General features: G+C 42.2%; 1 protein-coding gene across 2 annotated transcripts; it reads right to left on the reverse strand.

Annotated features, from left to right (window-relative positions):
* Positions 1 to 4,856: 4,856 nt before the first annotated feature.
* Positions 4,857 to 24,046, reverse strand: LOC144693903 (D-beta-hydroxybutyrate dehydrogenase, mitochondrial-like). 2 transcript variants are annotated; one of them, XM_078564088.1, is made up of 6 exons: positions 23,912 to 24,046; positions 17,073 to 17,133; positions 14,495 to 14,605; positions 12,669 to 12,810; positions 11,711 to 11,863; positions 4,857 to 6,409 (listed from the first exon to the last, which is right to left on the reverse strand). In XM_078564088.1, the coding sequence occupies exons 1-6, from the start codon at positions 23,974 to 23,976 to the stop codon at positions 5,940 to 5,942; spliced, it is 1,002 nt and encodes a 333-aa protein (XP_078420214.1). In that variant the 5' UTR covers positions 23,977 to 24,046; the 3' UTR covers positions 4,857 to 5,939. The 2 variants fall into 2 exon arrangements, with proteins under 2 accessions (XP_078420214.1, XP_078420215.1); XM_078564089.1 differs by having other exon boundaries at positions 17,073 to 17,130; positions 23,912 to 24,028.
* Positions 24,047 to 27,009: the final 2,963 nt, after the last annotated feature.

The raw sequence follows: 27,009 nt of genomic DNA on the forward strand, positions 1-27,009 counted from the left end.
CTCTCTCCACAGATGCTGTTAGACCTGCTGAGTTTTTCCAGCATTCTCTGTTTTTGTTTCAGATTTCCAGCATCCGTAGTATTTTGCTTTTATGAGATATGTTGAGGCTGTGGTAGAAGTTCAGTTGATTAGGGACTGTGTTGATAAATCCAAACAACATCAATTGTGTTGTGGCAGCATCGGCGGAGAAGAGTTGATGTTTCGAGTCCTCATGACCCTTCAACAGAACTAAGTAAAAATAGGAGAGGGGTGAAATATAAGCTGGTTTAAGGTGGGGGGAGGGGGGGTGGTGGTTGGGTGGGGTGGGTGGGGGGAGAGAAGTTGGGGCGGGGGTGGTTGTAGGGACAAGCAAGCAGTGATAGGAGCAGATAATCAAAAGATGTCACAGACAAAGGAACAAAGAGGTGTTGAAGGTGGTGATATTATCTAAACGAATGTGCTAATTAAGAATGGATGGCAGGACACTCAAGGTACAGCTCTAGTGGGGGTGGGGTGGAAAGACTGACAGGGCATTACAGGTATAGATTTAAAAATAATGGAAATAGGTGGGAAAAGAAAAATCTATATAAATTATTGGAAAAAACAAAAGGGAGGGGGAAGAAATGGAAAGGGGGTGGGGATGGAGGAGGGAGTTCAAGATCTAAAGTTGTTGAATTCAATATTCAGTCCGGAAGGCTGTAAAGTGCCTAGTCGGAAGATGAGGTGCTGTTCCTCCAGTTTGCGTTGGGCTTCACTGGAACAATGCAGCAAGCCAAGGACAGACATGTCCCCCCACCCCACCTTAAACCAGCTTATATTTTGCCCCTCTCCTATTTTTACTTAGTTCTGTTGAAGGGTCATGAGGACTCAAAATGTCAACTCTTTACTTCTCCACCGATGCTGCCAGACCTGCTGAGTTTTTCCAGGCAATTCTGTTTTTGTTTTAGATTTCCAGCATCCGCAGTAGTTTTTTGTTTTTATCAATTGTGTTGTCATGTGCAATGTTGACTAGGCAAAAATTAACTATAGTATCAATAAACTGGTAATGGGTCAGGCTGTGAAGTGTGATTACAATCACAGGACTTTGGGGAGGAGCTAATGTTGGACGTCTCTAATGCAGACTATGACCTTAAGTACGTGAGCTTTTGCCTCAATTAGCGTCTCAACCCGGTCTTGGTTCCAGTTTTCTAGAAAAGCTTTGGGGAATCAGGGAGCATTTGTGCAGAATTGTTTTTTTTGGGAGAAGAATGATGGCTGGTACATGGAACAAACAGGCTCGAGTGGCAACATGCCCTTTTCTAATTCTATAGCAGTTAAATGGTTACCTTTACACATACAAACGTCTAAGTCATAGAGTAAATAAACAGATTGCAGTGCTGAAATATTCAAAGTCCAATTTTCTTGCCACATTAAATCAAATATTTTTGTTAACATAACATGCAGCATTCAAGTAAACACAACTTGGTCATGGTTGAACTCAACTAAATTAAAACACACATTCAGCTATGGTGCGCTAGTTTACAAGCAAATTTCAGCATCAACAGAAAGCTTCTTACAGTGAGTTATTTCTTGCCTCACTTCTCAGGCTATTCATGATTCAATGGAAATTTTCCATCAACAGTCATAATCTTGGCTAGCACCGATAGATGCAGGCTGATGGCACGTATTCTGCCAGAAATTTGGCTTCAGTCCATGATCCTGCCACGTGGCAGAACCAGCTTCTCAGAGTTCAGCCAGAATTTTAACAAGAGTAATAATTAATAAGCAAGGGTGCATCTGTAACATCATAGCTGCAACAGGTTATTTGCCATACAGTTTGGAAAGAAAATCTCATTATATGACATGACGTGACATGCTTGAGTCGCAAGATTTTCTACCAGGTGGCAGCTGTAGAACAACTTATATTTATATAGCACCTTTAAACATAGGAAAATATCCAAAGGCGCTTCACAGGAGGCTAGGAATCGTGCGACGGGTTACTCACCTCCTAACTCCCCAAAGCCTGTCCAACATCTACAAGGCACAAGTCAGGAGTGCAATGGAATACTCTCCACTTACCTGGATGAGTGCAGCTCCCACAACAATCAAGAAGTTTGATACCATCCAGGACAAAGCAGCCCACTTGATTGGCACCACATCCACAAATATTCACTCCCTCCACCACTGACACACAGTAGCAGGACTGTGCACCATCTACAAGATGCGCTGCAGGAATTCACCAACGCTCCTTCGACAGCATCTTCCAAACCCACGACCACTACCATCTAGAAGGACAAAGGCAGCAGATAGGTGGGAGCACCCCCACCTGGAAGTTCCCCTCCAAGTCAGTCACCATCTTGGCTTGAAAATACATTACCAATATATTATCTATTCACTGTTGCTGGGTCAAAATCCTGGAACTCCCTTCCTAACAGCACTGTGGGTGTACCTACACCACATCGACTGCAGCGGTTCAAGAAGGCAGCTCACCACCACCTACTCCAGGGCAACTAGGGATGGGTGATAAATGCTGGCCCAGCCAGTGAAGCCCACATCCCGTGAATGAATAAAAAAAATGGCACCAAGCTATACAAGATGATATAAAGAAAGGTCACAAAGAGCTTGATCAAAGAAGTTGTTCTTAATGGAAGAGGGATAGAGAGGCAGAGGTTTATGGTGGAATTCCTTATCTTAAGGTCTTGGTAGCTGATGACGCAGTTGTCAACAGTGATGCAGTGGCCAGCATGCTGAGATCTTAGCGAATTATAGGGATGGTGGAGGTTACAAAGATAGGGTGAGGTGCAACCATGGAGGAATTTGAAAACAAGGTTGAGAATTTTAAAATATAGCCATTGCAGGACAGAAAGTCAACGTAGGTCAGCAGGCGCAGGAGTGCTGCATGAACAGGACCTGATGCAAGTTACAATGTGGGCAGCAGGGTTTTTTTTATCTTCCATAAACTTAAGCTGATCCTAAGTTGGAAGCTGGCCAGGAGATCATTGGAATACAAACTGATTTCCTATATGGAGTTTTCATCAACATAGAACCACAAAAGGAGGCCATTTAGCCCATCAGGTCTGTGTTGACTTAACTAGTTCTGCGACTCTGCGCTCTGCCATAGCTTTTTATCTTCCTATGCTTCAAACATTTATCAAATATTGCTTTAAGGAAGCCATGGTCTCTGACTCAACCACTTTCTACAGCAAAACATTTCAAGCTCCAGCAACACTCCATAAAAGATTTTTCCAAACCTCGCTTTTCACTCTCCAACAACTTTAAATTATTGTTCCCTCATCACTCACTTCCTAACAAAGGAAATAGTCTTACCTATTCTCTATCAAAACCCTCATGATTTAAAAGCTCAAATTCTCTCAACCTTCCCAGTATCTGGTTTAAGGGTGGGGGGGAGAAGCAGGATTGTTGTGAATGGTAGGTGTTTCCTTGTAAAGGAAGGACGAGCTATGCTTCTCAGGTTTTCTTCAGTGAACATTTGAGCTAAACAGACTCACTTCAGTCCATGGCCAAAATGAAATTAGCTGATCTGAACCAGGAGGCAATAGGTAAACTGCAATAGAACACGGCATCCTTGGTTAGGAAAGGAATATAAACTGACAAGTGACGAGGACACTCCAGTAGGGCACATACCTCTGCCACATTGTGTTAACTCAGTGTTGTGACAATTACGCAGCTCTTCCTTGAGGTTTTTCCCTGCCTGGTTGATGCTTTGTAACTAAAAAGCTGAAAAAAACAGCTTCCATCTCATTGAGGAGGCTTCAGGCCAATCCACATTCAACAACCTGTTTGGAAAACTATGCTCACATTTTGACAGTTGTGACAAATTGTGCCACAGCAGCTGAGAGATGAGATCCGGCAACCATTACTGTAAATGCAGTTGTGTACTCACTTTTCTACTTCTCAGTTGGTAATCAAGATTCAGACTGGAGGGGCCATGGTGCCAGTGGAACCATACTCCAACAAGGAGTAAAAGGAGAAAAAAGAAAAATTGAAAAGAGAAAAAAATAATGAAGGGTCAATAACTTGTGCATCCATCAGTCATGAAGAGTTATTGAAGAAAGTCTGACAGCAAATGACTAGTCTGTCCTCTCAATTAGAAGTGATCTATAGGCAGGGGGAAAAGATCAATAAATAAAATAGTGCTTAGTTTTTAAGAGGAAAAAGTACATACACCAAGGCAATGAATCCTGATGTGTGCCAAAAGCGGTGCACGAGTTTACTTCCCATTTCTTCTCTAGTAGGTTTCACTGCATGATTACGGGAATCAACCATTTCCCCTCTTCTTGAATGTTGACCGTAACAAGGTCACAATCCCAGCTGCCACTTTTAACATCAAGAACCAGTGTACTCCATTAGCTACACATTAAATACTATATTTGCTCATCAGCATGTAAGGCAGCTGCTAAGTGAAACTGATGATGGTGCTTGAAGAATCCAATTTTGAAAAGAACTGCACTGTAAATCTGTAGAATTAAAGGCAAATCTTGATGTGAAAATGCACTCAATTGGGAGGTGAAGTGAGATTGCTAAAATCATTGTGCATGTTATTTATAGCAGCAGTAACCAGACATTACAATTAAGTGTCTTGGTTTTGATGTTGTCATTTACTTTAGCCAGTTTTTTGACTCACAAAATTGAGTGTTTATAGAGTCACAAATATTTTTAGTACAAAATGAGCAGAAGCTGGGTTTGAAAATGTACTATCACAAAAGGGATGAGCATTAGCCCCTGGCTCACTACTTTCTGGTTATGATTATGCAGGTAGGTTTTGAAAAAAATAAGCTATGGCAAAATTATAGGAAACACTTGGTGATATGTTCACTTTCCTCTAGAATTTCCAGTGTCTTTTCTGTGCTATCAAAATAAACACCCAATCCAAAATGTTTTGTTCAGTGCAATTTTATTTGCTTTCTGATGAGTCAACTGGGAACCTTAAATATAATTAACCAAAAAACATTTTTAAACACTAGTTTTGAAGTGATCTTATAGAATAGAGACAAAGGCAACTTTTCAATTTAATCCCAATAAATAAATGCTATAGATCAGCACCTTCAGGTTTGTTAAAAATGTTAATTTATACAATTTCACTGAAGTTCCCTTAAATGCAAACAAATCATACCCATAATCAAGATGTCTGGCTAACTTATACAGCACCAATTCAGGGGATGCGATTCCACTTATTTTAAAAAAACACTAATTAAAATGCTTGGCTAAGTGTAAAAAGGCATGTCAAAAATAAAATCTACACAATTTACTTCAAACTCAAGTCTTTCAAGGAGCCTGAACAGATCTTAATATATGCAGTCACATGAAAACATAGTGCAGTCTGGGTTTTTCAATGTAGTAAAGTGCTCGAATTTCCACCAGAACAAATATGTAATGTGACACTAATGCGATATAAGTATGAGACTGATAACTAGTGAATCAATTCCCAGACTGCTATACCCAATCTAAACCACTTAGCTACAATTGCTTTCTCACACTTGTGGAGGTTAGCTCCTGGTTGGCAGATGGTTGTACAATACAGGCATTGGTATCAGCATTCTTAAAACATTAAGGAAAATGTTCGAGTTTCTAAGTACCTTCCCCCAGCATTTTTTGAGCAAGACTTAATTCTGCTTTCCATTCAAAATTAAGGTTATGAGGTGTGAAACAGCCTCCCTGAGTAATTGACAAAACTGCATTTCTGACACCAGATCAGGGCTTGTACCTTCTGTGTCATCATGGAGCAGATTTGCAAATTTGGTACCTGAACAGTGGCCACAACCACTATAATAATTGGTTAGAACCGGAAATATTCAAGTGATGATAATCACTAACAAGAGTTTATAGAACAGCACATTCTGTTCAGTGATTCCATTGTGTAAATATTATATTTAAACACTGCCATAATCGTCATATATTATTTTGATCAGTAAGAAGGTACAATGCATTCTTAACATACAAGTTCTCTGTTTACAATCACTTCAATGAATGTATATTCGATCAGATATAGCAGCTGGAAAGTGAGTCATAATCTGCATTCTCAACCACCAGTAGTAATCCATTGGATTGTAGCGGGTGTATGGGGATGCAGAGGTCAGTGCGTGCGTGACATCGTTAATCACTATTGATGTGTCTGACGAACCACCCCCAACATAAGATTCCATTTTTGAAATCTGTTGATCAAAGTATTCCTTCCCATAATCCTTACGGACAATGTCCGGCAGGTCCTTCCACATTTTTTCTGTGATCATTTTGACACGTTCAGGACTGTAAAGACTGGTAGCGGCTATGAAGTTACCAGGTTCAACAACACTAACTTTAACACCCCAGCGGTGCATCTCGTAGCGCAAGCAGTCCGAGAATGCCTCCACTCCAAACTTGGTGACACAATAAGGGGAACGAGCAGGATTGGCCATCCGTCCCAGCATACTTGTGATGTTAACCACACGACCTTTCCACAAGAATGAATAAAATTAAAATGAGAATAAAACATTGCATTATTAGTAAATGAGGAGAGTTTATACTTTATTAATACTTCAGAACACCACATAAAGGTTGCATTAGGTGGATTGTTGTAATCAGTATTTCATCTGGTATAAAGTTTTAAAGTATAACCCACAATACATTTACACATAATAATGAGTCTATTAAATAAACAAAAAATAATTAAGCACTTATTTGTAAAGTTTTATCCTCTTGCTTTCATAGCCATTTCCCTAGCATAATTTCCAACAAGATTGTTCCATTTTCAGGGTACCACTAATCTAAACTTGAATGGACACAGTGAGAAATGATTGTATAGATCAGATTTATTTTCCCTTGTTTTAACTCCTTCTCGGTGAAAAGGCTGGATCAGGGTGAATGGATTTTGGGAAAGAAATTGTGCCCTATCCCTCCATGAACAGCGGATGAATTTACAAATAGGATCAAATGATTTCTGAAAAGAATCACCCGCTAATGCAGGCATTAGATTGATTTAACAATACTAATTTAATAACTTTCAAAGAGAAATTTATTCCAAATAGACTCTCTCATCAATGCAATACAAAGCTGATAATGAATTTGTGAAAACAAACTCTTTAAGGGCAGGCTGGTTAGCAAACTCAGGTAAACTTGTTCACAATCATTAATGAGGAACTCAAGTATCCATATTCTTTCCAAACTTGCCTAGTGAGCATCTCTGGTGAGAAAGGGCTTCTTATACGAACTTGGACATCACAGCTTATCATGGGGTGATTTTTGTCTCATTATCTCTGGGTTCATTAACATGAAAGAACCTGTAGCAAGATGCAAATTCTGAAATCGCTAATTGCACCCTTGCCACCCAAGGTAGGCAGCCAGTGCTCCCACACAAAACAAGCAGAAGACTATTCAAAGTTAGGGTCCTAACACACACTTATCACTTGGAAGCCATTTTGGTCTCTACCCATATTACTCATGTCACTTCCTTAACCTGCCGACAAACAGGCAGTATAAGTTGGGAGGTGGCCATAATATTTAAATAATCCTTCTCTGCTCACAGGTAAAAGATTGGAATGTTTGGGAAATATTTTGCTTCTATTACATTGTGGTTTTTGACTACATAGACCAGTGCTTATGTTGGTGGCAGAACATTTCCAACTCTTGAGGGACTTCTGGCAATTCCCTCTAGGGGAACAGGAGGTGACTTAGGAGGAGTGTGAACACAAGAGCTGCCCCTGCAGGAGGAAGACATTCAGGAACCTTTGACCTTCCAGAGTGTATAGGCCCAGGATAACACACCAGCAGTTCAAGAGCCAATGCATAAGGAAGCAGTAATTCACGAGGGAGGCTATCGGAGTTCTGTTACTTCATAAAACAAGATCTATGACAAACTTCCATAGCTAGTGCTTGTTTCAGCCAAGGTCACTGCAGCCCTCAAACTCTTTGCCTCAGCTCCTTCCAAGCTGCCACAGTGGGTATCTGTAACATAAGTTTTGGGGAATCTTACGATCTGTACAAACCCTACACCCCTAGCCTTATGCTGCTGCTTGTCTATAGCGAGAGTGATGAAACTGTTTACAGTAAACATGACTGTATGGCCCAGTTGATTTTCTGGCACCAGCGCAGACATTGGGTCAAGGGAACCATGAGGGTGTAGACATGCTGTCATTTTGAGAGATGGCAACGTGTTCATTTCCCATTGCATGGCAGCCAGTTCTACAGGGCTATGGCTCATTGCTTAGTGGCAGAATAGAAAGTAGGTAAGTGACCACGCAATAAAGTGGATGAATTAACAGCGCAAATAGATGTAAACAGGTATGATATAGTCGGGGTTACGGAGACATGGCTGCAGGGTGACCAGGGATGGGAACTGAACATCCAGAGGTATTCAGTATTTAGGAAGGACAGACAAAAAGGAAAAGGCGGTGGAGTTGCATTGCTGGTTAAAGAGGAGGAAATTAATGCAATAGTGAGGAAAGGTATTAGCTCCGACGATGTGGAACCTGTATGGATAGAGCTGAGAAACATTAAGGGGCAAAGAACGTTAGTGGGGGTTGTATATAGACCCCCAAACTGTAGTGGTGATGTTGGGAATGGCATTAAACAGGAAATTAGAGACAATAAAGGAACATCTGAAATTATGGGTGACTTTAATCTGCATATAGTTTGGGCAAATCAAATTAGTAACAATACCTTAGAGGAATTCCTGGAGTGTATACGGGATGGTTTTCTGGACCAATACGTAGAGGAACCAATTAGAGAACAGGCCATCCTAAGACTGGGTATTGTGTAATGAGAAAGGAATAATTGGCAATCTAGTTGTACGAGGCACCTTGGGGATGAGCGACCATAATATGATAGAAATCTTTATTAAGATGGAGAGTGACGTAGTTGATTCTGAGACTAGGGTCCTGAATCTTTATAAAGGAAACTACGATGGTATGAGGCGCGAGTTGGCTGTGATGGAGTGGGAAATGTTTACTTAAAGGGATGACGGTGGATAGGCAATGGCAAACATTCAAAGAGCGCATGGGTGAACTGCAACAATTTTTTATTCCTGTCTGGCGCAAAAGTAAAACAGGAAAGGTAGCCAAATCATGGCTTACAAGGGAAACTAGAGATAGTATTAGATCCAAGGAAGAGGCATACAAATTGGCTAAAAAAACAACAGACCTGAGGATTGGGTGCAGTTTAGAATTCAGCAAAGGAGGACCAAGGGATTGATTAAGAAGGGGAAAATAGAGTACGAGAGTAAGCTTGCGGGGAACATAAAAACTGACTGTAAGAGTTTCTATAGGTATGTGAAGAGAAAAAGATTGGTGAAGACAAAAGTAGGTCCCTTACAGTCAGAAACAGGGGAATTTATAATGGGGAACAAAGAAATGGCTGACCAACCAAATACATACTTTGGTTCTGTCTTCACAAAGGAGGACACAAGTAACAAACCAGAAATGTTGGGGAAGACAGGATTTAGTGAGAGGGAGGAAATGAAAGAAATCAGTATTAGTAGGGAAATGGTGTTGGGGAAATTGATGGGATTGAAGGCCGATAAATCCCCAGTGCCTGATAATCTACATCCCAGAGTACTTAAGGAAATTGCCTTAGAAATAGTGGATACATTGGTGGTCATCTTCTGAGACTCTATAGACTCTGGAACAGTTCCGACAGATTGGAGGGTAGCTAATGTAACCCCACTATTTAAAAAGAGAGGCAGAGAGAAAACAGGGAATTATAGACCAGTCAGCCTGACGTTGGTAGTGGGGAAAATTCTAGAGTCCATTATAATAGATTTAATAGCTGAGCACTTGGAAAACAGTGGCAGAATTGGACAGAGTCAGCATGGATTTAAGAAAGGGAAATCATGCTTGACAAATCTACTAGAATTTTTCGAGGATGTAACTAGTAGAGTTGATGAGGGGGAGCCAGTGGATGTGGTTTGCTTGGACTTTCAGAAGGCTTTCGACAAAGTCCCACATAAGAGATTGGCGTGTAAAATTAAAGCGCATGGGATTGGGGGTAGTGTATTGAGATGGATAGAAAACTGGTTGGCAGACAGGAAACAAAGAGTAGGAATAAACGGGTCTTTTTCCGAATGGCAGGCAGTGACTAGTGGGTTACCGCAAGGATCTGTGCTGGGATCCCAGCTATTCACAATATATTAATGATTCAGAGGGGGAACTAAATGTAATATCTCCAAATTTGCAGATGACACAAAGTTGGGTGGGAGGGTGAGCTGTGAGGAGGATGCAGAGATGCTTTAGTGTGATTTGGACAAGCTGAGTGGGCAAATGCATGGCAGATGCAGTATAATGTGGATAAATGTGAGGTTACCTACTTTGGTAGCAAAAACAGGAAGACAGATTGTTGTCTGAATGGCTATAAATTGAGAGAGGGGAATGTGCAAAGAGACCTGGGTGTCCTCGTACACCAGTCGCTGAAGGTAAGCATGCAGGTGCAGCAGGCGGTAAAGCAGGCAAATGGTATGTTGGCCTTCATAGTCAGAGGATTTGAGTACGGGAGCAGGGATGTCTTGCTGTAATTGTACAGGGCCTTGGTGAGACCACACCTAGAATATTGTGTGCAGTTTTGGTCTCCTAATCTGAGGAAGGATGTTCTTGCTATAGAGGGAGTGCAGCGAAGGTTTACCAGACTGATTCCTGGGATGGCGGGACTGACATATGGGGAGAGATTGAGTCGGTTAGGATTATATTCGCTGGAGTTCAGAAGAATGAGGGAGGATCTCATAGAAACCTATAAAATTCTAACAGGACTAGACAGGGTAGATGCAGGAAGGATGTTTCCTGATGGGGGAGTCCAGAACCAGGGGTCACAGTCTGAGGATACGGGGTAGACCATTTCGGACCTAGATGAGGAGAATTTTCTTCACCCAGAGAGTGGTGAGCCTGTGGAATTTGCTACCACAGAAAGTAGTTGAGGCCAAAACATTGTATGTTTTCAAGAAGGAGTTAGATATAACTCTTGGGGCGAAAGGGATTAAAGGGTATGGGAAGAAAGTGGGAGCAGGCTATTGAGTTGGATGATCAGCCATGATCATAACGAATGGCAGAGCAGGCTCAAAGGGCCGAATGGCCTACTCCCGCTCATATTTTCTGTGGTTCTATGTTTCTTTCTGACTGGAACCCTTGTCTATTTGCCATCCCAGTTGCCCAAGCATCTCAGAGATCCTATAACACTGGGGATAACTCCCCTGCTCTCCTTCGAAATAGTGTCACAGGATCTTTTATGTTATCTGAGAGAGCAGATGGGCCTCGGATTAACGTCTCATCTGAAAGAAAGCACTTCTGGCAGCGCAATACTCTTCCAGTGGAATGTTTGCCCTGGTGTTGTGCTCAAGTCCAAGAGTGGGACTTGAACCCACAACCTTCTAATTCATGTATGAAATTATGGTGATGCAGGGCTCTGATGAGTGTGGAAGAGATGTACAACAAAGTCCCAGTTCTGGAGAAGTTGTTAATTTGTGTCTCCACAACTGGCAGATTTTGGAAACAATGCTTGCTTTGCCATTTACCTCCATTGAGGCTGTGAAGTTTTCCTGGTCACTAGACGCCACTCAGAGGAACATACCCTTATTCCTGATGCCCATTACTCAATTAGCATCATCCAAATTTCTGGATACCCTAGATGCAATCATCTCGCCAGCAGATTAAAATCAACTGCCATAAATCAATGCACTGGAAGGCCACTTATGCAAATAGTGTATTGTCCAATCCAATTGTGTTACCCACAGCGCATGCACACACACGCACACCTCAAGCTCATCTTCACTCACCTTTTCCTCTACGAATATAGGGAAGGAAACCTTTGGTCACACGGATAGTTCCCCATAGGTTAACCTCTGCAACCTGCTTATAGGTATCCAAGGTGGTGAACTCTATTTCCCCAAAGGTGGAGATACCAGCGTTGTTAATCAGACCCCAAAGACCTAATCAAAGGAAGCAATTACTGTTTTGAAATATTTCAGTCATGGCTGAACTGACATTAGTGACAATAGTACTTAACCTAAAAAGAGAAAGGAAATGCTTCCACTTTTCATATCAGAAAACATTTACTGGATAATTAACAAAAATAAATTCTTCACTGACGTGGAAATCTTTAAGGTAGGGTCTCTCCCCCTAGCAGGTTTCTTCAGTGGTGTCAATTGCTCACAGGATCCTGGTGTGTCTCTGACTGGTACCAATACAAACAGTAGAACAAACCACACCCTGCTTGTGGCATGGTTTTCCTAAGCCAGGTAGCTTCAGTGCTCCCACCCAATGTGATGTTGCAATATGACTCTACACAGCCACTTCAGATTACAGAATATCAAAAACTGGAATCACCAGAGCTTAGCCACAGATGGTTATGTTGTGACAAAATTGGCATTCACTAATGCAAAAAAAGGAGAGTATTTTTAACCAAAAAAATTCTCTCTTTTTACTATTCTTCCACAGCTCTATACACACAAATACACCCTCGGCACACATGTGGAGCTGAACAGGATTCCTCCTTCCACCCATGCTAATTTTTCTTTCTATTTATAAGAACGTCATAGACAAGAGCAGTGTAGAAGTATGTCCTGAATGTACTTTCCTCCTGACTGAAAGAAGCAATTCTGTATTGAAAACAGTATTTGCAGATAATTTTTTTAAAAATTCTAAAATTTCTAAATATTATTGGCTTGCACATAAATATTCACCATAAACTCTATTTAAAGAAGCTGTATAGGTGGGTTCTTAAAACCAACTGACCCTTTTCAGAATCTGTTAAATGTTCTTTCACAAACTCCACTGCTCTTGCCACCTCTTCATCTTTGCAAACATCTAACTGGACAACAACCATCCGATCACTCTTCATATCCTCCAACTGCTTTGTCCCTTCCCCACCTTTATCCTGAAAGCAGAAATTTACCATTAGTGCAGAATCTGTATAAGATTGTAATTCATCTCTAGCACAGTCACAATTCTACAATCACAGCAGCTTAATTCATCCTTATGAAGTAGTGCAACTCAAGCAAGATATTTGTGTTAATCGAGGGATAAATATTGCTCAGGACACTGAGGATAACTCCCCCACACTCCTTCGAAATAATGTCTCAGATTTCCCACAGGTTCAACCCGTGATGCTCACATTAACTGAGGACAATATGAAGTGAAGATGAACATGAAGTGAAGATGAACTACCTTCCACACTAAGAAAGGAAGAGAAAGTTAGCATTGGTTTGATTACATGTAATCTTTGCTTCTTCTATCAAACAGCACTGAAATAATCCTGTCACAGCAGGACATTTAATACTGGGTACATAATGGTCAAAATGTTCAACCGTAGAACGGAACGGACTGCACTTAGACTTGGGCCAATCTACTAATATGGCTCATATCCAAAACAGTGATTGCAAAGCATTTATACATGGACATTGGGTAAAGGCAGGATTGGGCTTGGCTGTGACATGCTCATGGTAAAAGGATCTTCAGGTTCACATTGCCCCTTGAGTGAAGTACCAGAGGGTAAACAGCAGCTATTGATTTCTACTCCAACAGGATTTAACGCTTTCAGCACAGGAAAAGGAGGTGAAAGTAAAAATAATATTCTACCACTTGCAAAATTTCTTCAGGGATAAGATCATATCGGTGTCCAGAGTAATCAAAGTATTCAGTTTTGTTTTGGTATTCCAGTCAGCATTCTGAAAATTCAGTTGCCTGTCAGGAATGCTGAGTTCAATCCAGTAGGGATAAGCATAAATCTGTTTAAACAGTCAGGTGAAATAGAAATTTGAATCTGAGCAGATACCAGAACTTGGTTTTTTCAATTTTATATATCAATCCATAGCCCCAAGAAACTGAGTAACTAATACTTTAATTAATTTCCACTTAAAACCTTTGAAGCTGCAATAAGAAGAAAACTTTTCAGTCATTAGTCTGAGCCACATTCATCAAGGGTGAAGATCAATATACCATTAGCCGCTCTGTAATATATATTTTTAAGGAATTGCTAAGACAATGATTTAGCTGCACTTGTGATTTAATAAAAATCTGCTTGGTAACTGGAAAGACCAAACATTTATTTTGTAGTCTTGTGTATTTTATCTTGAGGTTTCTTACAAGTTGCCAGCAGAATGCATTTTTCTAACAATTATAGCTCCAAAGGTTTTCCTGAACCAGAGTTCCTTCTCAGCAACTGAGAGACAAGCCACTGAAGCAGGTTGAACAGAGAGGAAGAATGACAGCACTTGGCTAGATAGTGCTACAGTCTGCCTTAAATAGGACAACTCCCATCAGGAGACAAATAAGTGCATAGTAAAAGTCATTAGGGTCAAATATATTAGTTATTTTCTGTATAAGGAGCTACTTATGATAAAGCATTCCAGTCCTTTTTCTGGAGCAGCCTTTTAATGATATTGTGCAAAACATCAACAGGTTTTGCTCCTTTTATTATTTGATAAAGCATTAAAATATTAAAAGGAGAGGATTTTTTCCTATTTTAAACCAATTATTTTTATCAGAAGCTTTATGAACAAAACATTGTTTTGAAGCCAATTCACAAACCTTGTGTAATTAAGAGACAATAATATTCATACCTTTAATAGGCATCCTGCAAATATTTTGAATCCTTTTTCATGCAGGTGTTGTGCCAAGGAAAATCCAAATCCAGTGTCACACCCGGTAATGACGACACTTTTGCCTTTGCTCTGGTTTAAATAATAAGAAAGTTATAATGCTATAAATGTTTTTTTAAAAAAAGTTGCATTTGTGTAGCACCTTCCTTTACATTAGGAACTCTCAAAGCGAGTTACAGCCAATGAAGTAGTCCAAACGTGTTGTTGTAATGTAGGAAATGCTGCAGCTAATTTGTGCACAGAAAGCTCCAATAAACAGCAATGAGATAATGATCACATAATATATTATATGATATTCAATGAAGGATCAGTGTTGATCAAGACACTTGGGAGAACTCCTCTGTTCTTCTTCAAATAGTGGCAAGAGATCTTTTACCTCAACCTGAGAGAATTTCGGTTTCACATCTCATCCCATTGCGCTTCCCTACAGTGCAATAGTCCTTCAGCGTTACACTTAAGTGTCAACCAAGATTATGCGTTCAAGTCTCTGGAGTGGGACTTTTAACCTTTTGACTCGAGTGGCGAAAGTGGTACCAACTGAGCCAAGGTTGACATCCATGTTTTGTCTTTACCATTTCAGCATTTTTCTTACTTTAAAACCAACCTCACCAACCCCGGCCACGTGGAAGAAAATCTTAGGCTCTGCCAACATTTTCTTATCATTAGATAGCCACAAGCACCACAAATCAATTCCTCTTCCATTTCTAATCTTGTAAAAGTGACTCTTTGCTCAGTTCTGTTCTCAGGTGACTCACTAAGATCAGGCAGCTTGTGAGTGGGTGATCCTGAGAAATGATAATACTACTAGGCATGCTTGAGACAGAAAAGAGGGGAAATTCTAAAAATTATATTTACACAACCTGTAAAGCTTTTAAAATTCATTTTATTGCTTTGAAGTTGAGGGGAAAATAAAGTATTATAAACCTTCCAAAGCATGTTCAAAGCCCAATAGAACCTGGAGACAAACCAGAGTTAACAGTGTTCCAGACTGATGCCATTGTAACCATTCTGCTGGAAACGCAGTTAAACATTTGTTTGATCATTCTGTATGAATGTTACAATGCAAGTTCTAACCTCTCCAATTCAAACTCTACCATCTTCTAGCTAAGAGATCCTGGGAGCTTAACTCTTCTACAAAAAAATACCACAAATCAATATCCAGTTCCAATGTTGGGTAAATTTATATTTCCAAAATTAAAAATATAATGTAAACTTTAGCCTCAATTTTAGCTTTAGTCAAACAGAAAGGTAAGTTGTTTGGCTCTGTTTTTGTCAGCTTTTCGCATTTTAATTTCAGTCTTCTCTTTCACCACGCCTGCCGCACCCCACACCGCCACATACATTCTTAATTTGTAATTTCTTAGTTTGTAATTTCTCATTCTTCACGTTGTCTAATGTAAAAATTTGGCAGCCACCTAACCATCAGAACAGAGAACCAGAAGTTCTGTTGAACAAATTTAATTCTTGTTTCCCATGACAGATTATCACGATCAAATCCAGGCGTCGTTCTTGCACATAGACATCAAGCTAGGGCTTTGTCTGTAGGCGGTAATATGGTATTCAATGAATGCAATTTTGCACAGCATTGCTTTCACAGAGAGCTATGTCATGAAACTATTAATGTATAAAATATTTTGGAAAATATCTTTCTTTTAAAATAGAGGTTTACTCTGCAAGTATGTCTTAATTGGATTAAAGCCAGCTAGTCTGGGTACTATTTTTGATATGTAAGAGAGATAGCGTGCATTTGCATTTTTTGAATAGAGCACTCAAGAAGTGGGGTTAAAACCTGATGCCTATCTAGCAGATACCAACCCATATGTTTATATTACTAATAAAATTGGTACTGTGAAAGGGGTTTCATTTTTGAAAGGTAAAGTTCAAAGAGGCTGTTGATACAATGAGAATTAATATTCATTGGGGCTGGTAGGTATAACTTCAGTAGTTTACACGTGTGCAGGCAGAGGCAATGTAAGATCAAAAGGCAACTGCATGCCTCCAACTGGCTCCACAGTGAAAGGAACCTCATTTTGAATTCTTAAGGCGGAAATGCTTTGCCTGGTGTTTGGTTAAGTCTATGGGTTGCTGTTGCCTTAACGGAGATTAGTTTGGGAATTTGTTAAAAGTTATGATCGTAATAATTTGTAGCCATGTGTACATATATTTTAACCTGTATAAATTAATAAAATGTTTCATTTAGTTTAATGTAAAATCTCAAGAACTAGTGGTCAGATTCTTGAGTTTAGAGTCTCATCTCAAACATAACACTTAAGACAGTTGTTTAAAGTTTCCCTGTGGGTTTATAGGAGAGAATGTAATGCCCTTATCAACACCCCCCCCAACCCCATGTCTCCACCACAAAGCGGACATTGGAGTGTTACTACTTTTAATTACACAGTAAACAACCTAGCGCTCTGAACAAATTCCGTTATAATATGGAGTTTATAATAACTTTATAAAATGCCGTTGCATGTATTGCAATGACCTTTAACTACTTCACTTTGGAACAGAAAGCCTTCCAACACACAGAGCCACTCACCGCTACTGGCTGGCTTGCAAGCGATCGAGCAGCTGTGATGCAAATAGCTGGCTGCACCCTACTGAAAGACAGGATAATAAAAATAATGATCATTCCCAGGATTTAAAAATAGTTTCTAGTAAAGTTTTAGGAGAATGAAAGAAAACACATTTTTAACAATTCTCCATGGACTTAAGTCCATGAGGCAGAAGGCGGACAGTCATTTTAGACTCAATTATTTCACAGAGGAAAGGCAGGTCATATTAGTAAATTTAAGAGGGACAATCATCTTATTTGCACACGCAAGGAAGACCACATATCGACCCTCTGCCTTATATACTCAAATGAAGCTACAGTGTGGAAAAATGCAGACCATAATTTGCTGTGCGAGGGCAGCTAATGGTGTGTCTTCCATTAGTTAGATTTCTTCTTCCATGCTTAGGCTTTTTTTCTGCATGGCAAGTTGCTAAAAATGGGAGCTGAAAATGTCACAGTGAGGGAAATAGAATATCTGGGACCTGGTGTTCTGACCCCAGTAGAGACCAATAACATACAAAAAGATATTTGAAGTTTCAGTTACTAACTGGAAGGATCACACAAGGTTTCAAGTTAAGGCTTTCACTGTAACCACCAAACTAAAAACAATATTTTCTGAACACTATTCATTTGCCAACTTATACTCTAAGCAACAGAAAAATTCCCTCATTTAACTTCATAATGATCAAAAATCCCCTGCCATGGTTATACTTTTCTCTGTCCCTTAAGTACACACTTCATTCTCCAAGAACTAGTCCAAAGCTATTCTTAGTGCCCGATGACTTGCTTTCTTTTTCAGCCAGATAACTTCTAATCCCTGAAATGACTTCCACACTGAGGGTTACCCTGGAGATTCCTCCCTCTAGCCAAAGCAAGGCAAATCTTTCAGCCTCGTTTAAATTCTCACAAACCTGGTCTCTTCAATCTGGTGTGAGCTCCCACCTGCATTCTGCATGGTCAACAAAACAGATTAGCTACCTATTTCTCTCTCTGTTCTCAGGTTCTTGCAGACTGACTGTCTGTGAGGTTTGGGGATATCTTAAGATAAACCCTGTAGCCCGATACAACAATGGCTGCTATGGACTCTTCCCCTCTCAAAGCCCACCTCCATGGCAATGTGAATTACACGGGTCTTGTATCCAGGTAGAAATGCTAATTAGCTATAATTTAGGTGCCCAACTCCATTCTATCTTGAAATTAAATAGACAGTTTAAAGCATAACCATTTATACTTATACAAAACTGTACCGTTTTGGTCTTTTTACTTAAAAAAGGATATAATCCACTATTAGTTCAAAAAAAGTTCGTGACTGATTCCTGGGATGAAGGGGTTATTTTGAGGAAAGGTTGGACAGGCTGGGCCTGTATCCATTGGAGTTTAGAAGAATGAGAGGTGATCTTATTGAAACATGTAAGATCCTGAGGGGACTTGACAGGATGGATGCTGAAAGGATGCTTCCCCTTGTGGAAAAGACAGAGAGAGAAGATTTCTCTTCATCTCTGAGGGTTGTGAATCTGTGGAAATCTCTTCTGCAGAGAGCAGTGGAGGCTGGGTCATTGAATATTTTTAAGGCTGAGTTAAATAGATTTTTGATTGACAAGGGAGTCAAAGGTTATAGAAGGCAGGGTGACCAGATTTTCAAAACTTAAAACCAGGAGGCATTGAAAAGCCTTGGAAAGGTGGGGCTCTGTGATGATGTACATGTTGGGCGACCCATGGCAGGAGTCTTGGGGAGGGGCAGTAGAAGGTAGGTCATGTGATGACATCTCCCAGAAGATGCACGGGCTGAGTTGGCAACCTTATTAAGAAACCCAATTATTGAAGGCATAATTTACGAACCACAGACTTTTATTTCAATTACATTTTTGCCTCATTTTCTTAACAGAAAAATGAATCAAGGCTTCATTTGTCACAACGTCACAGGGTCCTTTATTCCACTCTAATTACTGTGCAATGCACAGTGGTAAAACCAATCTCTGTTTAAAAGCCTTGTTTATTTACATTTGCACACTGGGTTCTAACAATAGATGCTTTCAGCCAGAAGCTACATTTTAAACTTGCGAACTTAACTCAAGTGTGGGAGATTTTGTTTGCACCCAGAGTCACAAGCTGGAAAGCATGCAGACATTCAATCGGAAGTTCAATGTCACCTTTTGGCAAACCCAAAGACGCCCCTCTTGGCCACACCCTGTGAATCAGAATACCGTCCACTCGCCAACCGTTACAGGATGATCGCATATGTGCAGAAATGCTTCTCGCCGGCATCCAGAGCTGGTGCCAGGGGCAAAATCCTTTTCAAAATCCAAAAGGGACTGGTTCTTATAGGGACAGCTTTTCGCTGCCCCGATTGGTTCGCCTTTCAAATGCTTTGATTTGCCATTCCATCAGAACTCTTTGATTGGCCAATCAGGGGTTCAACGGAGGAGGCCAGCGGAAGAGAGCAATAGGAGAGCTGGACGCCGGTGAGGGGGGGGGGGGGGGGGGAGATGACAGAAGAGCATGGGGTGGGGTGCGAAGGCGGAAGAGTGGGGGGGGGGTGCGAAGGCGGAAGAGCAGGGGGGTGCGAAGGCCGAAGTGGGGGGGGGGGTGCAAAGACAGAAGAGCGGGGGGTGGGGTGCGAAGGCGGAAGAGCGGGTGGGGTGCGAAGGCGGAAGAGTGGGGGGGGGTGCGAAGGCGGAAGAGTGGGGGGGGGTGCGAAGGCGGAAGAGCGGGGGGTGTGGTGATGGAAGCTAGTGGAGGGAGAATGGGGAGGTTGAGGAGAGGTATAGGCCAGTTGGGTGGTTGGGGGAGAGGCATAGGTCAGTCGGGGGTGGACAGGGGAGTCGGGGGTGGGAATGGTGAGACGAAGGCCAGTTGTGAGGGTGGGGGGGAGCCAGAGGCCAGTGGGGGAGAATGGGGAGTGGGGGGTGTAGCTAGAGGCCAATGGGAGAGAGCTAGAAGTCTGCAGGGAAGGCACTGATCTTTAGGAGGCACTTGGTTCATTTATAAGGGTTACTGGGGGTACTTTATAGGAGGAGGCTCCAAAATCTAACCCCATGACCACCTGGGAGCCCTGAGGGAATTAGCCTCCAGGTGATGACAGAAAATTGATACCGGTGTCCACCAACCACAAGCCATACTTGAAGAGGTGGTCAGACAGTGTCCATTGATAAACCACCAGTCGATTGCTGAGAAAGGCAGGCAAGTTCAGTTGAGCTGTGGCACGTTCAACCAAACTTCTGATTGAACGTCTGCATGTTTTCCAGCTTGCGGCTCTGGGTGCAAACAAAATTTCCCACACTTGAGCTATGTTTGCAAGTTTAAAATGTAGCTTCTGGCTGAAAACCTCTATTGTTAGAATGCAGTAAATGGAGAGCGAGGTAAAGGGGAGGGCAGGGGAAGTGAAAAGGAGAGGTGCTGGTGCTGTGCGAAAGGGTCAAGTGCTGACAGAAATCTCTGATATGGTTCATGTAAAGAGGGAAAAGCTGCGCAGGACATGAGCTACTTTGAGCAAACTGTTGGGACACTGGGATATTGAGTGAAAATCCAGGATGTCTGGTCACCATAATAGGGGGCAGACAGGAAAGTGGAGTTGAGGCCACAATCACAGCAGCCACGATCTTATCAAATGACAGAGCAGACTTGAGGGGCTGAGTGGTCTACACCTGCTCCTGATTCATATGTTCGTTCATATGTTTACAAAACCTGACATTCCTAACACTTCCTTGAGAGACTTGGAGATTAACAGTCTACCCACAGTCATCACTGATGCCTTTGCCATTGTCCATAGGTGTAAACATCTTGCACCTTCCTCCCAGTTTAAAAAAAAATTTCTTTCACGGGTAGATCTCTGCAGGCGGAGAGGCATGTTAGTGGGATGGTGAAAAAGGCATATGGGACACTTGCCTTTATCAATCGAGGTACAGATTACAAAAGTAGGGAGGTCATGATGGAGTTGTATAGAACCTTGGTGTGGCCACAGCTGGAGTACTGTGTGCAGTTCTGGTCGCCACATTATTGGAAGGATGTGATTGCACTGGAGGGGGTGCAGAGGAGATTCACCAGGATGTTGCCTGGGATGAAACATTTAAGTTATGAAGAGAGGTTGGATAGACTTGGGTTGTTTTCGTTGGAGCACAGAAGACTGAGGGGGCGACCTGATCGAGGTGTACAAGATTATGAGAGGCATGGACAGGGTGGATAGGGAGCAGCTGTTCCCCTCAGTTGAAGGGTCAGTCACGAGGAGACATAAGTTCAAAGGGAGGGGCGGGAGGTTTAGGGGGGTTGTGAGGAAAAACTTTTTTTTACCCAGAGGGTGGTGACGGTCTGGAATGCGCTGCCTGGGAGGGTGGTGGAGGCGGGTTGCCTCACATCCTTTAAAAAGTACCCGGATGAGCACTTGGCATGTCATAACATTCAAGGCTATGGGCCAAGTGCTGGTAAATGGGATTAGGTAGGTAGGTAGGTAGGTCAGGTGTTTCTCACATGTCGTTGCAGACTCGATGGGCTGAAGGGCCTCTTCTGCATTGTGAGATTCTGTGAACATCGCTGGCTAGGCCAGCATTTATTGCTCATTCTTGAGAAGGCGATGTTGAGCCGCCTTCTTGAACTGCTGCAGTCTATGTAAGTTCAGGGAGTCCAGTAAATCAATCTGGGCCTCACTATCCCCATAGCAACCAAACCACCCAGGTTTGTTATGAAGCAGGATTCAGAGCAGGTCACATGGCCTCATTCACTACTCCTTTTTAAACTTAAATTAAACAGACAATCCCAAAACAAACTTATAAACTTAGTATTAAATACTGAGTAAACAGGACAAGCAATTTTACAGCTTTCGGGACTCAACATTGAGATCAACAATTTCGGATCATAGCCTCTCAAATTTTTTCAGATGGCAGCTATTGGTGATGACTCTGCTAGTTCCCATTTACACCTCCTCAAAAGCCATAATTTATTTCTTTATCTGTCCCATTACTGTCTGCTTTTGCCTTGCACCATCATCCTGTCCTGCTTTCCACCCTATCACAGGCTCTCTCCTTTTGATCTGTCCCTTGCCCTTATCATCTCGCTGTCCCTGTACTTACCTAAAACCTACTACATCTCTAACTTTCCAATTCTGATGTAAGCTCATTGACCTGAAACTATAGGTGCTACCTGACCTGCTGAGTACTTCGAAAAGCAAAGCAACGGGAGGGCTGAGAAAAGGCCGAACCAGGTACGGGGGTCCGAGGACTGGGGGGCGGGGGGGGGGGTGCGCGCGTGTCGAGGACTGGTGGTGGAGGGAGGGCCAAGGGCAGGTAGCAAGGGGGGGGGGGGGTGGCGGTTTGAGGGCAGGCAGGGGTGGGGAGAGATGGGGGTGCAGGGCGAGCATGTATCATGTGATCCTGTCTTTGAGATTTTGGAAGGACAATCAGTGCATAAAGGACAGTTGTTCATGGACCTACAATGCCATCAGTTACACACGTTCTGCTGAATGAAGGACAGTCTTCATTCAATGGGTTGTGCTGCAGTCATGTGTAAGCACCTTACAGTTACTAACTCCCCTTATTGTCCAGTTGCTAACCAATTAATAGGCGCTAAATTAAACAACTGCTGTAGCTGAGAGTCTTGTCCTCATCCTTCACGACCCTGAAGTAATGGAAATATCTGCATAATAAAAACTCTTAACTTGAAATATTGTTGATTTTATCCAGTTTCATATTCAGTCCAAGTTAAACAATCGCAATCGTCCCAGGGCAGACATGAGGACATTAGGAGAGGTGACACAAGGTAGGTCAAATAGACCAATTTTGAATCAGCAGCAAAGCCATTGACAATGGCTTTGGTCTTCCCAATCCTTTGTTGGAAGGGACTGTGGAATTTTGATGATGTTGGACAGGGAGGTTAATGGAATGGAATTAATACAGCACTGGAAATGATGGAGAGATAATGGCTATGTATTATCAGCAAATATATGGATAATGTCATTAAGGGGGACATCATGAAAAACAGGGGGGCAGAAATTGCAATCACAGGGAACACTGGGGATGGTTTTGTCAGCATGAAGGGATGAACCACTTGCTGGAATTTTGCTGGCTGCAGTGGGAAAGGTTTTAAATTTCATGGATGTAAGTAAGGCACCTTGTGACATCCAGAGCGGGTGAAAGGCACCGTATAAATGAAAGTTCTCTCCTTTGTAAAATAATATGAATTCAATCAAGGTCGACATAGAAAAACTATTCCCCCTAGTGGGGGGATCTAGAACAAGAGGGCAGAACCTGAAAATGAGAAATAGGTCACTTAGGAGCGAAATCAGGAAGCACTTGCTTAACATGAAGATTAATCTTTTTGCTTAACAAAAAGATCTGAATGCTGGGCTAATTGACATTTTCAAGGTCAAAGCTGCTCATTTTTTTTGTTTGGTAGGGGTAAAGGAACATGAATCCAAGCAGGTCAATGGGGATAAGTTCATGACCTAGTAATGGAGGAACAGGTTGGAGGGGCTGAATGGCCCACTCCTATTCCTATGATGACATTCCCTTCCCTACAACCACGTTAACCAGGATCTGAAACTCTTTTTAATGGCCTCAACTCTATAATCTAGGCAGATAATTAAAGAGCTCTGCATCTCTAAAGCATACCATTTTCGTCTCCATGACAGGTGCCAAAGTTGGCTCATGAAAAATCAAATTTACAATTAAATTACATTGATTTCTCCTGGGGCATGATGGTAAAAGTGAAAAAGCGATTGGAATATTGAACCTGCCAGACAAAAAGGCACCACTTATCCAGAGAGCAGCCAACAGCCTGGATAGCCCTCACCTCCCTTTAAGCTGAGGCCCAGCTTTCTCTCCGCACTCTCTTACCTCAGTACGGGAGGAGCTGCCCTCCACAGCGCGGCAGTTACACCCCGACTCACACCCCGGTACATGGCACCAATGAAACGAAACAACCCTCAGCAAGGTCACCGGCTCACACTGCGGCTACCGTAATACATGCAGCGCGGCTACCCGGTACCGTAATACACACAGCGAGGCTACCTCCGTACCGTAATACATCCAGTACGTGTACCATTACCGCAATACGCCCAGTGTGCCGCAATCCATTCAGCGTGGCTACCCGATACCGTAATAAACCCAGTGTGGCTACCCGCTACCGTAATATACTCAGTGCGGCTACCCATACCGCAATACACCCAGTGTGGGTCCCACTATTGTAGTACACCCAGTATGGGTACCCTAAACAAAAACAAAAACAAAAATACCTGGAAAAGCTCAGCAGGTCTGGCAGCATCGGCGGAGAAGAGCACAGTTGATGTTTCGAGTCCTCATGACCCTTCAACAGAACTAAGTAAAAATAGGAAAGGGGTGAAATAAAAGCTGGTTTGGGGGTGGGGGCGGGGGGGTGGTGGGTGTTTGGACAAGAAGAGCTAGGTAAAGGGCCAGTGATAGGTGGAGGTAACCAAAAGATGTCACAGACAAAAGAACAAAGAGGTGTTGAAGGTGGTGATATTATCTAAAGGAATGTGCTAATTAAGGGTAGAAAGCAGGGTACCCTAAATTGTATTGCTCCCAGTATGGGCACCCCAAACTATAACACACCCAGTGTGGGCACTCGATACCATAATACATACAGAGTGGGTACCTGACACCGTAATACACCCAGTATGGGTACCATTATCATCATACACCCAGCCTGAAAGCCAGTATTGTAATACACGCAGTTCAAAGATCCCCTAACATAATATACTGAGTCTGGATACACTTAACAAGTGCTAGTCCAAGTGCCTGAGAACCGTAATACACCTAGTCCAGGTACTTTTACTGTAATACACCCAGTCTGGGTGCCCAGCACCCAGTTCAAAGACCCACTACTGTAATATACCCAGTCGGAATACACTTACTGTAATACACCCTGTCCAGATATCCAGTACTGTAATATACCCATTCCGAGTATCCAGTATTTGGTAAACAATACCTTAATACGCCCAGTCTAAGTACCCAGTACTGTAATACACCAGCCTGGATACTCAGTAATTTAATACAACGAGTCTATGTACGCTTCCCATAATACATCCAGCCCAAATGCCTGAGTACCCTAATACAGCTAGGTATCCAGGCCGTAATACACCCAGTCTGGGTAAACCTACCATAATACACACAGTCTGGGTACCCTTACCATAATACACTCAGTCCAATTGCCTATATACTGAAATACACCCTGTCCAGGTATCCTTGACATTATACGCCCATTCTGAGTTCCTATATACCATGATACACCCAATCAAGGTATTCTCACCCAGTTTGGGAATCCATGCCATAATACACCCTGTCCAGGTATTCTTACTGTAATTCATCCAGTCTGGGAATCCATATCATAATACACCCAGTCTGATTGCCCATTTACCATCATACATCCAGGGTAGGTATCCTTACTATAGTAAACCCTGTGCAAGTACCTCAGAACTATAATACACCCAGTCCCGGTGCCCAACAAGCCCTCTAGCTGAGCACACTCCTGATTAATCTCTCTTTATTTCTATGTGGTTCTCTTTGGTTGTTTTTTTTTCCTTTCTTTTGCTCTGTTTTTTAAAAATTACTGGCCAACTGTTCCTAAGGTGTCTGATGACATTGTTTTTAAAAAGCTGCACACTTCGCTACGACCAAAGAGATAAATTTGTCCCCACGGGAGAAACAACAGCAAAAACCCAGAAACCCACTTGCTCCAGATGTATTTTACACGGTTTGTCCTACCTCCCTGGATCATAAAAGTATTTGTGAACGATGGATTTTCAGACTGGAGGAAGGCATATGGCGGGGTTCCCTGAGCTTCAATATCACTCCCACTGCTTTTCTTGATATATGTTAATGACTTAGTGTATATGGCACAATTTCAAAATTTGCAAGTGTATTGTGAACTGAGGAGCATAGTGATAGACTACAAGTGGACATTAATAGGCTGGTGGAGTGGGCAAAAATATGGCAGATGAAATCTAACACAGAGAAGTGAGAAGGGATACATTTTGGTAGGAAGAACATGGAGAGGCAATGTAAAATGAAGGGTATAATTCAAAAGCGTATGCAGGAACAGAGAGACCTCGAGTATGGCACGATGGAGTCCTGGCAAAATTGAAATCAATGGGAATCAGGGGGTAAACTGTCTACTGGTTGGTGTCATTCCTAGCACAAAGAAGGATGGTTCTGGTTGTTGGAGGCCAAGCATCTCAGTCCCAGGATATAGCTGCAGTAGTTCCTTAGGGTAATGTCCTAGGCCCATTCATCTTCAGGTATCTCATCAATGACCTTCCATCCAACACAAGGTCAGAAGTGGGGATGTTTGCTGATGATTGCAGAATTCAGGCCCATTGAAATTCCTCAGTCTTTGTCCAAGACTGGACAACATTTAGGTTTGGACTGATAAGTAGCAAGTAGCATTCACACCACATGAATGCCAGGCATTGACCATCTCCAGCAAGAGAGAATCTAGCTATTACCCTTTGACGTCCAATGGCATTATCATTGCTGAATCCCCTGCCATCAATATCCTTGGGGTTACCATTGACCAGAAACATAAGCCATATAGAACTGTGGCCACAAGAGCAGGTCAGAGGCTGGGAATTCTGTGGCGAGTAACTCATGTTCTGACTCCCCAAAGCCCATCCACCATCTACAAGACACAAGTCAGGAATGTGATGGAATACTATCTACTTGCCTTGATAAATGCAACCCCAACAACTCTCAAGAGGCTTGACACCATCCAGGGCAAAGCAGCCCACTTAATTATGCACTACTCCAACCACTACCTTAAACATTCAGTCGCTCCACCACCGATGTATTGTGGTAGCACTGTACACCATATGCAAAGTGCACTGTAGCAACTCGCCAAACCTCTTTCTACAGCACCCTCCAAATCTGCGACCTCTGACACCTAGAAGGAAAAGGGCAGTAGACATGTGGCAGCAAGT

Source organism: Cetorhinus maximus, chromosome 19 (assembly GCF_964194155.1).
Source record: "Cetorhinus maximus chromosome 19, sCetMax3.hap1.1, whole genome shotgun sequence".
NCBI lineage: Eukaryota > Metazoa > Chordata > Chondrichthyes > Lamniformes > Cetorhinidae > Cetorhinus > Cetorhinus maximus.

What these genes read in the sequence shown, in the direction of transcription:
- LOC144693903 (XM_078564088.1), bottom strand. Translation starts at nt 23,976, where the DNA reads ATGTACCGGGGTGTGAGTCGGGGTGTAACTGCCGCGCTGTGGAGGGCA. An exon ending in GCAGCTCCTCCCGTACTGAG is followed by an intron (nt 17,134 to 23,911) that starts GTAAGAGAGTGC and finishes CCTGTCTTTCAG; the next exon opens with TAGGGTGCAGCCAGCTATTT. An exon ending in CTATATTCGTAGAGGAAAAG is followed by an intron (nt 6,410 to 11,710) that starts GTGAGTGAAGAT and finishes TCTTGTGGAAAG; the next exon opens with GTCGTGTGGTTAACATCACA.